At 35.4% G+C, this 14,693-nt stretch overlaps 2 protein-coding genes and 1 long non-coding RNA gene across 3 annotated transcripts; 1 reads left to right on the top strand and 2 right to left on the bottom strand.

Moving 5' to 3' along the window:
• Nucleotides 1-1,645: 1,645 nt before the first annotated feature.
• Nucleotides 1,646-10,828, bottom strand: LOC110839501 (arrestin domain-containing protein 2). Its single transcript, XM_022083747.1, has 9 exons — nt 10,692-10,828; nt 9,506-9,660; nt 8,942-9,064; nt 8,122-8,252; nt 7,824-7,919; nt 7,029-7,208; nt 6,600-6,797; nt 6,133-6,247; nt 1,646-5,350 (listed from the first exon to the last, which is right to left on the bottom strand). The coding sequence occupies exons 2-9, from the start codon at nt 9,615-9,617 to the stop codon at nt 5,187-5,189; spliced, it is 1,119 nt and encodes a 372-aa protein (XP_021939439.1). The 5' UTR covers nt 9,618-9,660; nt 10,692-10,828; the 3' UTR covers nt 1,646-5,186.
• Nucleotides 9,027-12,205, top strand: LOC110839502 (uncharacterized). Its single transcript, XR_002546501.2, has 2 exons — nt 9,027-9,104; nt 10,765-12,205. It is a non-coding gene; the product is annotated as an uncharacterized LOC110839502 (long non-coding RNA).
• MagR (Iron-sulfur cluster assembly 1 homolog MagR) lies at nt 11,927-14,643 on the bottom strand. The gene is made up of 4 exons (XM_087354335.1): nt 14,462-14,643; nt 14,294-14,347; nt 13,627-13,732; nt 11,927-13,541 (listed from the first exon to the last, which is right to left on the bottom strand). The coding sequence occupies exons 1-4, from the start codon at nt 14,543-14,545 to the stop codon at nt 13,393-13,395; spliced, it is 393 nt and encodes a 130-aa protein (XP_087210461.1). The 5' UTR covers nt 14,546-14,643; the 3' UTR covers nt 11,927-13,392.
• Between the last annotated feature and the right edge of the window lie 50 nt (nt 14,644-14,693).

Here is a 14,693-nt window from a genome sequence, read left to right on the forward strand (position 1 = left end):
GCATGGGGCTGCTAGCAAATTAGTAGCATAAAAATTTAGCTAAATGGTTGCAGTGCAAGGGATGAAAATTATTTGCCGTGATGTATATAATGTCATTATTTTGCTATAATCATACGATCTTCTGAAAGTAGTAGGAAAGTATCCCAACAACAATGAGCAATATGGGACCCCCCAATGAAGAGCATAAGTTGAAATCACACGGTATGACAAAGCCATAACGCCACGGTGGTCTAGCGGGTAGAACGCTGGCCTTGTAATCCTGGGGTCTCGGGTTCGATTCCCGGCGGTGCCCGAATTTTTAACTTGTGTTGGGCAAGGCCGTGGTCTAGGCAACACGGAGTTTTCCTCCGTGGCATCCCAACAATTACTCCATTCACACACAGAAGAAGGCAATGGCAAACCACTTCTGGATCATCTGCCAAGAACGTATATGAACAGGTCCCAGTCCGAGAAAAGGATGGAAGGATCCTGTTCATATGGACCTGTCGTCAGACAGAACAATAAATAAATAAAAATGACAAAGCCATCTTATGTTCCCTCACTACAAGTTACTGAATGAAAAAGCAATTCTAGCAGAACAAATCACAAAGAACTATTGACACAGGTGTGCGTGTCGACCTAGTCTTGTTGCAATAATGGAATATTTACCCTTTAAGCCTGACTGTAACTATGTCCCACTTGTTTCAACAATCATTATCGTGTTGTATTTATGAGTTTCGTATGATTCTCCCTGGAAACGGATTATTTTTTCTATATACCATTAATTAATTTATCGCTGTAATGATGACGTGTTTTCTTTGCGGTACGGACTGAATTCTTAAACGTTGGTTAGATGAGTTTCGGCTTCAGAAGGTTAAATATGGTGAAGGTCTGCCAACAAAATATTTGCTCCAGTAATTCTAAGCTCTAAATGCTTTCACTTTGATGTGTGTCTAGTATTAATGCCGAGGAAGATGGTATTGAATCTGTAGGCTGTTCCTTCAGGAAGACATTGGTTCAAGGACGTGCTTTGTAATGTTTTGTGTGTTCATGTTACTCATTTTCCTACAAAACAACTCGCAGAGCTATCTGACGCGACATTCATGCTATCAACTATAGATGTTTTCTAGAATATTGACAAGTGACTGGTTTTCGATTATCAGTCTGCAGCTGTCAAATGAAGTGTTTTTTCGTGCTTGTTATGACTGGCGTTATTGAAAATTTTATATTGCAGTTTGATATTATTCTGTTACAAAAATCTGATCAATGTACGTCTGCGGTGATGCGTGTGATGTTGAAAGATGCAGACTTAATTTTTCGAAATGTCAAAAACGTAACGGCCGAAGCGTGTGGTTTTCATAAACTAGTGTTTAAGGTTATGTATGGATGATGGCGATTCTGCGCTAGCTGTTCCCTTGGATTAAAACAATAGTAAGGTATGTTCTAAAAGCTTATAAGTATATATATGTTGTGTGTCCGAAGTGATAATTGTTTATATTATACATAAACCCCCATTCAATTCAACGCCTTCGAACGTCAAATGACTTTTTTGAAGTGTTCTGTAGTGATTGAAAATTTGTCACTTTCTTGTAGCGTGTTAATCTCATTGACACAGACTGTAGATATTCAACACATCTGGAGCTGAAAATCAAGAAGAGATACAGTCTGACACAAAGTAAAATATAAGATTTATTGACCATGTTCTCTCGTTAAAATTCATTTATTATTTCAAGTATTTCTCGTGATGGTTTTCTGTTTGTGGTGACGAGTGAGAATAAGCAAACTAGGTGCCTTGTTAAAACAGTAAACAGGTTTTGAAAGTTAGAGAACCACCATGGAATACATTTTCATACGTTGTTCCTATGTTGGCAAAGAGTTGACAGATGTTTCAGCCTCAAAGTGATTTTCATTTATACACAGATAATATAATTTTAAAAACATATGTACAGTTTTATTAATCATTATTTCATGTTTTTGCAGTCTAATTAACATTTTTCTTCGTGGGTTTTTTTCATAACAACAATTACAAATATATGTTACATAATGACAGTACTAGTACTTTTTTGGCACTAAGGAAATATTAACTACACGAAGAAAAATATTGGAAGAAACTTGTACAACTACATGTGTTGACTGCTATCAGATATCACACCTACCGTCTTTTTAAAATTAATTATTTTCATGAATCATGTTTATTACACTGCCCTATTCTTCATTACAAAATATACAGACTTCTTAGTTGCATCACTAATACACCAGAAAAGCAGCAGGCTTTTACAGTTTCCATTTAAGAAAATACATCTCAACTACTCTGTATAAGAGTAGCAAATTCAGTACGAGCAGAGATGTCACGTGCTGAGGATCGTGGCCGAAATTTGCGCTTTCCCATCTCCCATATAATTTTGGAAATGTAAGAGTATTTTTTTTTTTGTGTGTGTGTGCCAGATTCTCTCTTGCCTTTGCCTCAGTCAAATAATTCTTGACATCTCCGTGTAGTACAGATTATAGAAACACAAGAAAAGGTCGGTCAGATAATCTGCCTTTCCACAGGTAGGAAAACATTTATACTAGACAGATTCGTCATAGTGCGATCAAATTACGTCTACATTACACATATTATCAGACATTAATTTTCAGCACTTCAAGATCGTAATTAATAAGTCATGTTTACAGGTATTAAAGAGACGTGAAATTAAATTGGAACACTTAAAATGGTATTCATTTGACATTCACTGAGATTTATGATAGAAACCGGTTGTTCCTAAATGAAAGTTCTTAAAATACTGCTTCGCTAATGGAAAAAGAACCCACAATATTTTTTAATAATATTGTGGGCTCTCTTCATAAGAAACTGAGCATTATTCTTTCATACTGGTGCTGCTTGTATTTTGCAAATGTAATAAATCTCACAGTTATAAATTTGCATGAGAGTTTGTATTTTTAAGGATTTTAGAGTGGTGGAAAATTCAGTGTTAAACATGAATGAATACGTATATTTTCCATAGTTTTGTACAACACTAAAGTACATTAAAATATCTGAAACCATAACCTAGTTTAGTTGTTCATAAGGAAGTGTTATTTACCGGAAGTTCATAACGGGCAGTATTGTGTCTCGTTAATTAAAACAGGAATGATTATTCACTTTGAAGAGAAAATATTAGACATCATTTTTAATTTCTTCTAACATGCCAATTTATACATATAGTACTAAAATGAACTAATGCCATGAATGAACAAAGTAATATACTTAGTAACATGTAAACATCATTATTTTGGTGTATAAGTCATTGTTTATACACTTGACTTCGTCAGTTGCATTGCGGATGCTCCAGAATATTTTTGTTTCACTTGAACACTTAACATCTACAGTATGGCGACAGATGTGAAGTGTCGCTATGTTGTATCGTGATTGAAGATACGCTAATGATGGCGTCTGGTTTGTTTTAGTTTGTTTCTTTTAGGTCCATAGTTACGCATATTTATTTTGTTGCTTCTATATTAGGCCAGTAGCTGTTTATGTAATTTTCACGGATAATATGAATAGCAGTCTCATGTAATTTATGGACATTTTAATGACAATCTGTGATGATACTGTTTCTTTTTATTGAGGTACCACTGTATTTCTTCAACGTATGACAGATTTAAATTATTGATATTAAATTCGTTCTTCATATTATTCATTTTCTTGGTGGCAAGGGGTGGAGGGATAGGAAAAATCACTGAACTATGACTAAAAACTCAAAACATGAATAGCCATAATTATTGTGAAGCTACCAGTCACATTTCAAGTATCTAATGTCTTTCTGTAGTTTATTTTCTGAACAGCGTTTTACTATGGCTTCCCAAAAAAGTGAAATTATCATCAGAACTTCAACACAAAATATAGAACGCCATAATAATTGCAAACTCTGAAGGCAATATTAGTTAATCAGATGATCTTTCAAAACTTTTTTTCTGTTCATCACTAATTTATAGTCAAATTAAAATAGGTGTTAATTTGACAACATGATGTGAAATTAAGAAACTGCAGAACTGTAGGAATTATAGAACCACCAGACTTATTGAACTAAAATGCTTTTAAGGGGCTTACAGAGAGCTCAAGATATAATCCTTATTTTATACAACAACCCTTTCCTTCAAAATTCACAAATATGGGAACACATTACTACCACACTTTCATTAACTTTGAATTATTTACGGAGACCACAATTGAAATTAGGGCTTCCAGTTTTTATGTCCATGCTGTAGTCAGATATACAAAATTTACTTTTTTAGAGTTTATTAATTTTTTTTAGCATTATTAAAATACTTCTTGTGATATTGCTAGTGACTATTAGAAATAAATGTTAACACATAATATGCACAGTTCAAATCAGTAAATGTATTGTCCTCAGTCAAACCTGATAAGTGAAAAAATTAAAAATAGCTTAATATTCCAACAGAATTTGGGCACAGAACTTCATATGTGAATCCAGCGTAAGTTGTGTTCCTGTATGTATATTGGAACGATTGTTTTATCACAACCAAATTAAAAATGAAATATATTTTTTGTAGGGCCCCTGTCCTCAGAATTACTCTTTCTCGTAGCTTCCTTACGGTTTCTAGACAGTGCAGAGAAACTAAAACAAATGATTTGAATGAAACTCATTTACGTTATGTAGAATATTCCTACATACGTGTATAAAAAGATTTATTCAGTTCGATGACTCATTACACAACAAAAATATTTTCCATTGAAGTATTAAAATCAGGTATTTTGTTTATAAATTAATCACATTTATTTTTTTATTGGAAACTAACAAGTAACAGCGCATCTCACCAACTGTAGTGTCATCTGACACTTTTGAATAAAGGTAATATTTAAAAATACATATTTCAACACATATTTAAACAACTTTTACACCATCTGGTATATATAGCGTAGTGTGATAGACAAAATGTTCCAAACTCCCACTAGTAGGGTTAATGTGCAAGGAATTAAAATATGTCGACAAAATTTTCTGAATAATTCTATTCAGCATGGCTTTAATTTATTTCGGATATGAACCGATACTCAGTCTCCCATTTTCATCATGAGCACACAAATCTTTAACATTTGCCAAGTATCTTTTATCTGTGCCTTCCACGAGAATTATTTTGTTTGGTTGCTGTAAAACAGCCAATGAATAAGAAGTATTAACTTCAGTCAAATACATGCCGTTTGTCTACTAGACGTGTTGAGTGCTGGGCTTGACAACTGACACATAAACTGGGCGATACAAGACGACAGTTTCCCTTTGAGAGTCGTGACTGGTGGTGCCGTCATAGACTTCGCCGAGTAGGAACTCCGGACCAATGTAGAGACCTCCCTCAACATGTTCGCAACTCACCTCTGTAAGAGTAAATAACACCTTACCAATTGAAGATTTCTGTCTTCTGGGTTGTTGCGCTGTGTAGTCTGGTCGATGTTAACCAACGTTTCAGAGGTCGCCCTGATGACAGAGGCAGTATGACCTCTGAAACGTTGGTTAACATCGACCAGACTACACAGCGCAAGAACCCAGAAGTTAGAAATCTTCATACTCTGATGACGGAGGCAGTATGACCTCTGAAACGTTGGTGAACATCGACCAGACTACACAGCGCAACAACCCAGAAAACAGAAATCTTCATACTCTGATGATGGAGGCAGTATGACCTCTGAAACGTTGGTGAACATCGACCAGACTACACAGCGCAAGAACCCAGAAGATAGAAATCTTCATACTCACCGCTGTGAAAACCTCAAATCTTACACCTTACCAATTGATATGGTATTCCAAAGAGAAATTTGCATTTCTCACGATACATCTCACACCACTTTAATTTCTTTTTATAAAACCTGCTAAATATCCTTATTTGAGTTTAAAACTGGTCATCTTCATTGAATGACTTGACGGAATAATAACGTGCCTGACTTGCGTTTAGGAAGGTACGCAGAATTTTATCTACAGAGGTATGGATCACAATGAGAAAAATTGTTACTTAAACAGTTTCTAAAATGTCAACTCTGTATTACAAATTATAGTGATCTTTAAAGATATTTGATCTGTTAGCACAAACTAAAACTTGTCTGTATAAAATTCTGTAAAATTTCATATATTTTTAACCTCAAATTCTTCTCTCTGAACTTACCATAGTGAACGTTGGGCTGTTGATTGGAGTTTGGGATTCTGAATGGCACTGTCGCTATTGTAATGGGAAAGTGCATTTGGAGGTCATCACCAGATTTTTCAAACTCCAGATTAACCTAGAAGTCAGGAACATTAATGAGTCTAAGTGCACGGAGTCATTGCACGGAATAGAAGATGTTTCGCCGTTCCACTTTATACTGCCAATATTGCAGATAAACATGAAATTGTTGCTACAGGCATATGTTTAACCTCTTTTGCCTTTTGAATTAAATACTTTATTTTATTTCTTCCATCCATATTAACTAATCTATTATTATTTCAATCAAACTTTATAAATCCAAGTATTGTTACTTTATGATAGTTTTCAATGTTTATACGCCTTTTTTACTTAAATTTCATTAAGTTCACACCATTCAAATCCTGGGTTAATTTTATATTTTTACATCCCACAATAATTATGTGACTCGCCTTGAGCACATAGTATATCTGTAGCAGTCTGCACACCCCGACTAGAGACGGAGGCATCACAGGTACAACCAAGCTGTGCGCTGAATCCCACTTAGAACGAGTGTTCGGTTCGACTGCCTCTCCTTTGTATTCTAGAACGAGATGCTGGATTTCTTTGTTGACCCCCAGTACCCCTCTATCAATAAAGTATTCCACATACTGCATCAGACAAAACAAATCATAATTAATACTAATCAAAAGTGTTCACTAATTGTTTTAAAATTAAATATAATTTTTTATTTTATGTCAGAACAAAAAACACTCTGATTGTAAATGACGCAACAGTACTGATTTTGATGGCAGTGGCAACAATAGTAAAAGTAATATTTTTCGTTACTTAATCTCAACAAATACGGCGACGCTCAAAATACTTTTATTCATTAAACTCACCTGAATTAATTTCACTTTAAGCCTAACCTCTTCTTCACCCTGGTTGTCTATGCTGGCTCGAAGTTTTATGGATTCACCGCACACATAAGCCGATCGCTCAAGTTGTGTTCGAAGTACGACGGGGCCCTTCTCACAACAGAGACAGCATGTAGTTCGTTTGTCCTGCCCTACCATCGGTTTCTGTAAAATATAATATTCCGCAATTTTCATTGTATATGCAAAGTACTTCTGTACCTTAGAGTGCGTGACTTCCTTCAGTTTACTAATCCAGGCCACGCAAATTTATTCGCTACATAAATACAATTTTCGCAAATGGTACCTCTACAAGATTCTTAAAACTCATAATTATATTAATCGAACTATGCATATAAACTCTGGATTACGTCCAATGCAAGATTCAGGTTCTAACAGCTGTTGTTTAATATTTATTGATATATACAGTTTATCCAAGTTAAATTCTACAAAATTGACTTCTTATTTATTTAACTCAGCTATAAATTATTCCCTAATAATTCCTCCTGTTAGGTATATGCTTTACAATTTGGTCTAATCATTTCAATGAATGACGGTATTTTTTTTAACTAATTTCAGTGATAAATGTCGCAATGAGAGTAGTTTGTTTCCAGACGAGCCGACAGAGGTTTTCAGTCAACCTGAAATAAAAATCTACCATAGGCATCCAAAGAAATGAGTAATTTAAAGATAATTAAGCATATAACACATTTTATAAATTTTTCCAATGTGGATATATATATAAAATCTTAAAAAATATTTGATAAAAATACAAAAGCTTACCAGATAATGTTCGTCCATACAGTCAATGTGAGGTCCTATTATGGTGAAATACTTCATGCCCTGTGGCGGAGAAGCATAAGGAATATCCACTGTGACCTGCATGAACAGTGTATCATAATGAATCATGATTATATTTTAAATATAATCAGTTTCTGACTAATTTATTCATGGATTTTGATTTCAATAAAATTAAATGGAACAGTTCTGACCATTATGTGAACGACATGTTTTGGAATATACAGCAGCAAGTATGATCGAACACGTTAATGTACCATGGATTTAGTTCGTTATAACTTACCTTAATATAATATCGTATGAAGCCTGGTCTACTCTCAAATGAACAAGGGAGAGAACTCTCTGGTAGTTGGAATTGAAATGGGAATTGGTGGAGACCACGAGGTAGAATTGGTACGTTACCTTCTGGTTTGTCTGGAATAAAATTGGAAAACTTTGATTTAAATTCAATGTGAGGAGGATTTATGAACATGGCTTGAAAGTCATAAGGAATAACAGCAGGATATAACAGAATTTGTGCTTTGTTTACGTCAAAAAATCATTCGTAGTTGTCCCATTGATGCATAATCTGTTTAAGCTCATTTATGACTCGTATTTTATGTGGGTGAAAATTTAATTAGTATTTTTTCCTCTGAATGCAGACCCCCCAGTGAAGTATAAGTTTCTCATATGATTTAAAATACCGCGCGAGTCTAAACACTATTTTCTTTAATAACTCTGCCAAACTATACTTTTCAATGCTGACAGCATGATTAAAAAAATCTAAACTGTTATATCATGTTTCAAATAACACAACACACATTAAATACCAAAAAAATTTAATATCATGAATAGAAACTGAAATCACAGTCGCGCAATTTGTATAATTAAAGACCCCCACAGAACAACAGTTACAATGACAAGGAATATTACGCCCTTGTGCACAGTAGTGATTCGCATCCAAAAGTAGGATTATAACGGCAAGTCCTCTGCATACTGGAGGGTTCGCGAGTAATTTATCACTCTATAACTTGCTTCATAGCATAATAGCATAATTTACATAAAGTCTCACTGGATGTCATCACCTGAATATTATTTTATCATAAGAATTGAAATCATATGACCTTTTCCCCAGATAATAGCTCTGTCGTCAATGAAGTATTGGTCATCTTTAACAGTCCGTCTGTCTCCGCTGACAACCACCTTCCACTCTGCATGTGCCTTCCCTCGCAAGACAACTCTAACCGCTGAAACAAAAGGAATGTTGCTTCGTTACTTTATTATAACGTAAGTCGCCGATTTCTTTTTTATGATGATGGTTCATTTCTGAGCCTCGCGGTGCTCTCAGGGTTTAGTGTCATCTGAGGAGAGATGAGATGCGCCATATAATGAGGGGGCAGGCAGAGTATCGAGGTAAATCTTGACTTTGCGTGGCATGATATGCCACGGTTGCTGAGAAAGGACAGGTTACTGTCTGAATAAATTACACATCTTGGTATAGAAGTATATTTAGGAATATATAAAAATTATATTTCTGTCACACGCGACAGATTGTTCAGTTTATCGATATAACAGATGTTTCTTATGAGCTGGTAGTATTTAGTATGGATTGAAGACAAGAAAATACATTTGCATGGAAGTTTTATCACTCGAGGCGGAAAGTTAAGTCACGGCAAAAGAATACTTACCGCGAAGTTTGAAATTTTCAATTGTGTCCAGGACCACATGACCAACTAGAGTTTCGCCGGCATAATACATTTCCCGATCCAGTCGGATGTCAAACTCCCGTATGTAATCCATTCTGGATTAAGACAGTGTTACCGTACCAACATAGCTATGTCACCTATAACACAGAGAATCAAGACACGATATTAATTTATTGTAAATTCGGTTATTTGGTATATCTGGCAAATTCAGCTCTGCGGTAATTCATCCATTTTTGAATTTCTTAATTTGTATCGAGTTTGAATGCTGTGTAAGGCAGTTTCTGCCTCTGATTTACTTAGCGATATTTTGACATTATATTTGCAGACAGGTTTGAGTCCATAATTTAAATATTTTCTCTACAGAGTTAACAAAAGCTGCAGAAGAGGATAATGTAAAATAAAAAATGTAAATGTAAAATAAACTGCATGCAAATCTGTTGAACTTTGCGCTGTGGTACCTAAAACCAGCTTCTTATTCGTGAGATCCTGGAATCGATCCCCGACCCAGAGACATCTTGCCAGATTAATTTTTGTCCCCCCCCCCCTGACGCTATTCTTCGCCAAGCGCGTTTTACAAGTATCCCCGAATTTATATTTGTAACCAGTTTTCAGTTTACCACCGATTACGTTTTATTACATGTGCGTTACGTCTACGTTAATTATTATTGTGTTTCGTCGGTGTTCAGGCATCCATCTGTAGATAGGCCATGTCTCTGTTATACGCAGTTCATTAGATAAAGCAAACACCTGGTTGATTTCATCATGATTCGTGTTTTTTTTTATATATAATAATGGCCCATCTATAAGCCCTTAAAAGATAAAGTACCATGTTGGAAGATAGTTTGTAGAAGAATAGCGAATGTGATATACCAGTTTATTTTTTAATTGTTATAATCTAAAATGTGTATTAAGTCGCCAAGAGAGGTGTTATACATAGTTTTCCAGTCTTCACCGCTTTACGTCTGTATTTTTGCTGAAATAATTTTCACTCCTCATTTGTTTCGTTGCTACATTGTTATTGATGAATTGTTTAATGGCCATATGATTTGATTTTTATTACTAACGGGTGATATCACGAACATATCTTGTTAAATTTACATTGTTGCGTTTAATTTGTATTTTATGGTGTGTTATAACTTGCAATGGTGCACGTGAAGGCTGAACTTACCTGGAATGTCCGTAAAGTTTTGTGTTGGATGCGTATCACTGTGAAAAGATAACGGCGTGATGTTTGTCATTAGGTGTCAGTGTGTACCTCTTGAGCGCATCGCTCGATATTTTCCCATCCCTTCGCGCACGGAGCAGAAAATATGACAGCGCAGTCCATTCAGAGGGGTTGCAGGTGGAATCATCAGCGCCATTTCAAGGCTGTATTGGACTCAAAAAGAAAGAAACTGACCAAGCAGCATGTTTTGATTTATTATTTTATTTTTTGGGTGAGAACAAGTTGATGTGGAACTGCGGCAGCGAACTGGTGTTTTTCTCGCTTTCGATTGATATAATGCTCAACAATGGAATCAAACTTAGCGATTGGGTGATTTTTGCCAGTAACGTGAGGTTTATCCATCCGGTATCATGAGTGTTTTGAAAAAACATCATTCATGTACTGGAAGCCTCTAATTCGAACTGCTGTTGTTTTTTTCGTTGTATTTCCAGTTCCGCCGTACAGATGATCGCGATGTTAAAATCTACCATTTTGTCCTAATTTCATTATTCATAATCAGCCTGTCATCATATACAACCTATGCAGTTGATACAAACGGGACTGTTCTGATGTTTCTTTAATATGTCTGGGGCAACAGCGGTTCCGTCGAAGGCCATGGTGAATACTTGTATGGAAGAGTGAGATATTAACGTAGGAAACAGTTCTGGATCAGTGATTTGTACTTTTGCATCGAGCATGTGAACCGTCTGGTCCACAGATGAAAGGAAATCTAAATCAGAGAAGGCGAGGGGTGGCAAGAAAAACACTTTCGTGCGCTTCTGGAATTTTTGTATCTGTGACAATGATTAACTTGCATATTTTTTTGAATTTTTGAACACATTTAACAAAATATGATTGTTGCAAATTTTTTAAGACTCAATTTTCGAAATGAAGCCTTAAAAACAATAAAATTGCTAAAATGAATGGTATTACAGTTAAATTAATTACATATTTTCGTCAAAAAAGGAAAGGTGGTGATATCAAAAAAAACCAACGCAGAAGAGTCAAGTTTAAACCCATTAATCGAGAAATATTTTATATAAAATATTAAAAATTATAGAATTGAAGGGACGATAATTAAAGTACAGCATCAATATAATTTGTAATGAGATATTTCATCCGGTCAGCAATTTTCACAGCCGTGAAAACCTCAACTCTCGTACAGAAGTGTTTTCGTTACGTACAATTAAAACACAGTCTTGGAAGCTTATGTACAATATAATATATACAACACACACACACATTTGACAGCTGCATTAACATACATTAAACCAATGCAATGATAACAGTTTGAATTCGCTGATACCTATATAGTCACAACATTAACACACTGCTTATCGTCACACTGATTGCCATGATTTATTATTATGAAGTTCTCCATGTTTATGCGTGCCCCACTTAATGGTACCTGCACCTTGTCGTGGTCATGTGGCTTGAGTACCTCAGTGACCCCAAGAGTTACTGGTAGGGCCTCCCTAGCCAGATTGGTCGAGGGGGAGAGGTCAGACTAAGACAGGTACCCTGGTCCTCCAGGTTGGGGGTTGGTCGCAAGGCTAACAACCTTGCACCGTAAAAAGGAAGATGTTTCGAAACCTCAGACAGACGGAAATAACAGAGGACCGAATGGAAGAGGAGAATTGAGGAGGCCACAGACCGAATACGAACCAGAGAGCCGAAGAAGAATAAGATGTTTATGCGTGTATATCACTGCAAGTTTTTTGAGTTGTACTGAATACTTGCTTACATTTTGTGAGATACAACTCACAAACTCGGACAGAAAATCTTCCACTACTTCACAAGATGACAAAGCTGCCGTAAAGTGGAAAATTAATAGCACGTTTTCGTTTAAAATGCCGCTTCAGATTTTGAGTAGCATTAAATGCTCCAGAAATTGGATACTTCAATTTTTATAAGACCGATATGCAATGTGTTAATGCCAATGTACTGTCTTATCATATCTGTATGCAAAATAAATATATAATATTACAATATTTGTACTACGCACTTTATGCTGAAAACGCTTATGGGCATACGTTTCTGAACTTATCTCTAAATTAACTTTATTAAAATAATATGATAACCCTAATTCGAGAATATGATAATCCGAAAAGATTTTGAACTTTCGCTAATTGCGTCAACACTAAATTTCATCAGCACGTATAAATATGTAATGTTTCATGCCACAAATATTAAGTCTCGTGGACATTTGTTGACGTGGGGTGGAGTTTTGTATGAGCAAAGACGAACCGAGACAATTGACATTCTTGTTTAATCTTCTCGATCCAAACCTAAATAAAGAGAAAAATTTTAACTTTCTGCATAGCCCCAATACTTACGAGACATAAACTACATTTACCTCTTTTGTAACGAGCCTGTCTATAATTTGAGCACAAAATTAAAATTAAAATCTGCGAATTCTTTGGCAACACAACGAACAGTAGTCGAGTAGAAAAATGGTTCAAACTTTCCACGCATTGTGACCACCATTCTAAACTTAATTTATTACGAGCACGACATGCCCTATATATCATTAGATTACTATCTGTTACGAAATCACTGAAGCGTTTACAAAGAGTCACTTTTCGGTGCGTCTTGGTGCATTTACAGCAAAGTGGAAACTAGCAAACAATAATTTACAAATTAACTAATTTGTTGTGCATTACTGTCAAACTGAAAAGCTTTCACCACAGCCGCATGTTCCTTTAATATTTGGGTTATTGAAAACAAATTCAGACGACAGTTTTGTTTCCACATAATCCATCTCTGTGCCCAGGAGCGTCAGCTGGGCCTTCCTGTCGATGATAACCCGAACTCCTATAATGAAATACAAATGTGTTACATGATAAAATGCGGTGCCTTATTACTGGAGCTCTGATGTCTTTACAAAATGTAAAATTACCATCTTGAACCACCTCTTCATCTAATTTCCCTTTTTCTACTGCATAGTCTAATGTGTAGCTGAGGCCATTACATCCTCTTTGACGGACCCCAACTTTGAGTCCAATCTGAAATATGAAAATAAGTTTCAGTAAAATCTAAATAACAAGGCTGAAGTCAACAAAGCAATATTTTCTTTTAAAATCATACACAAAATCAATGTGAAGAATGGCTATGAATATTATCAAACACAATAACTGACCTTGAGCTCCTATTCTAGAGGCTAAGGTTCAACTCAGTGCAGTACATTATTGGATGTGGTGTTAAAGTGACAAATTAAACACATTATTCTCTGGATTCTAACAATTGATTGCATGTATGATGTACAACAGACCCAACCTACCATTACAATATCACATCAGTCTTCACTGGAAAGACTTCACCTCAAACTGACATTATACCAGATCATGTTGATAAACATTGCCTTGCTACACCCTCCAAAATGTAAATGGATTAATTAATTTTCTCTCCCATTTATGTAGCAATGTTGACACATGTACTGATGACGAGTAATTCAAATAAATGCAAAGTATTTGTCTTCATTAACCTGAGATTCCAACAGTTAGGGTTATGTTTACAGTCCAACCAAATCTGCTTAATACGATGCAAACAAAATTCTTCATACTTACACAGTTCGCATTCTGAGCTAAGATCTCTTTTATTTTGTTAACAGCTGCAGGTGTCTGAAAAATAAAGTAATCCCAGTCACCGCACAACATACATATGAAAAAAAAAAGTTAGGTTAGATTCAGACATTATGCAAAAGAAACACTTTACTTTATGTTCATTTAACACACCAAAACTAAAGCAGCCCTAGACTGTATAGGCCGTCTTCCTTTTACTGCTTTCACGGCAGCAGAAGCAACAATGCGACTCGCCATTTTTACTTATGCAACAAACTTATATATATGTCAATTCTAAAGATAATGCGCCCTATTTCGTAAGCAAGTTACAATGTCTACAGATGACAGCTTCTACCGCCAGAATGCACGCTTATTCAAATATACGTACTATTTGTACTACGTGCTG

This window comes from Zootermopsis nevadensis, unplaced genomic scaffold (assembly GCF_977971745.1).
Source record: "Zootermopsis nevadensis isolate Lab colony 2312 unplaced genomic scaffold, Znev_1.0 Znev_ptg000023l, whole genome shotgun sequence".
Lineage (NCBI taxonomy): Eukaryota > Metazoa > Arthropoda > Insecta > Blattodea > Termopsidae > Zootermopsis > Zootermopsis nevadensis.